Genomic DNA, 703 nt, shown 5'->3' on the forward strand with positions numbered 1-703 from the left:
AAGAGGAGGTCCGGCGGCAAGAGGGAAAGGAGGAAGGTCTCAAGGGCGGTGTTCGGATATTGCCCCCATCACCCGTGACTGTTCGAAAAGAATACGTAACGGACGATGGACGTTTCCTAATGGAGGAGGAGACTCAAATGCAATCGTCTTCATCTCACAGCTATTCATACTCGGCGGCGTATGGACAGTCCTCCACCACGACGATAATCAATGGCCAAGTTGAGAGCCAAGGCTCATCATCGGTGAGCTCAATGTTTATGCATAACAGTCACCGTATCTAATGAGACTTGTCATTTTCAATTCCAGTTCCCAGGAAATATTCCAGTTCTAGAAGACAAATATTCCGTGGCGGAAAATTTGGAGGAGCTAGCAACGGACACGCACAACCCATATCAAGATGAGACCTTTGCTGACGATCAGAGTGGAGAGGGATTCGAGCATGATTTTGATCGGCGTCACATTCAACCTGAGGATGTATTACTTCTTCAACAAGAACATACCAAGCGTCAAGAAATGATGAGGAGTCAGGAGACAAGCATCAGCTCGGCTGAGGCTCAAGTTCGTAATCGAAAAACCTCGTTTGAGATGGAGCGGCTAGAATTGGAGCCTCGAGTTCAATTCAAAGAAGACGGAAGGCTGCTGTACGGCCAAGGCTGAGATGGAGCGGCTAGAATTGGAGCCTCGAGTTCAATTCAAAGAAGAC

General features: G+C 48.1%; 1 protein-coding gene across 1 annotated transcript in view; it reads left to right on the forward strand.

Moving 5' to 3' along the window:
• The window catches only part of LOC131890747 (uncharacterized), a 5,987-nt gene that overhangs the window by 4,176 nt on the left and 1,108 nt on the right, over positions 1 to 703 (forward strand). Inside the window, exons 2-3 of the mRNA XM_059240158.1 lie at positions 4 to 242; positions 307 to 558. Coding sequence (XP_059096141.1) covers positions 4 to 242; positions 307 to 558 — 491 coding nt within the window. The remainder of the gene's footprint in view (positions 1 to 3; positions 243 to 306; positions 559 to 703) is intronic.

Source organism: Tigriopus californicus, chromosome 11 (assembly GCF_007210705.1).
Source record: "Tigriopus californicus strain San Diego chromosome 11, Tcal_SD_v2.1, whole genome shotgun sequence".
Lineage (NCBI taxonomy): Eukaryota > Metazoa > Arthropoda > Copepoda > Harpacticoida > Harpacticidae > Tigriopus > Tigriopus californicus.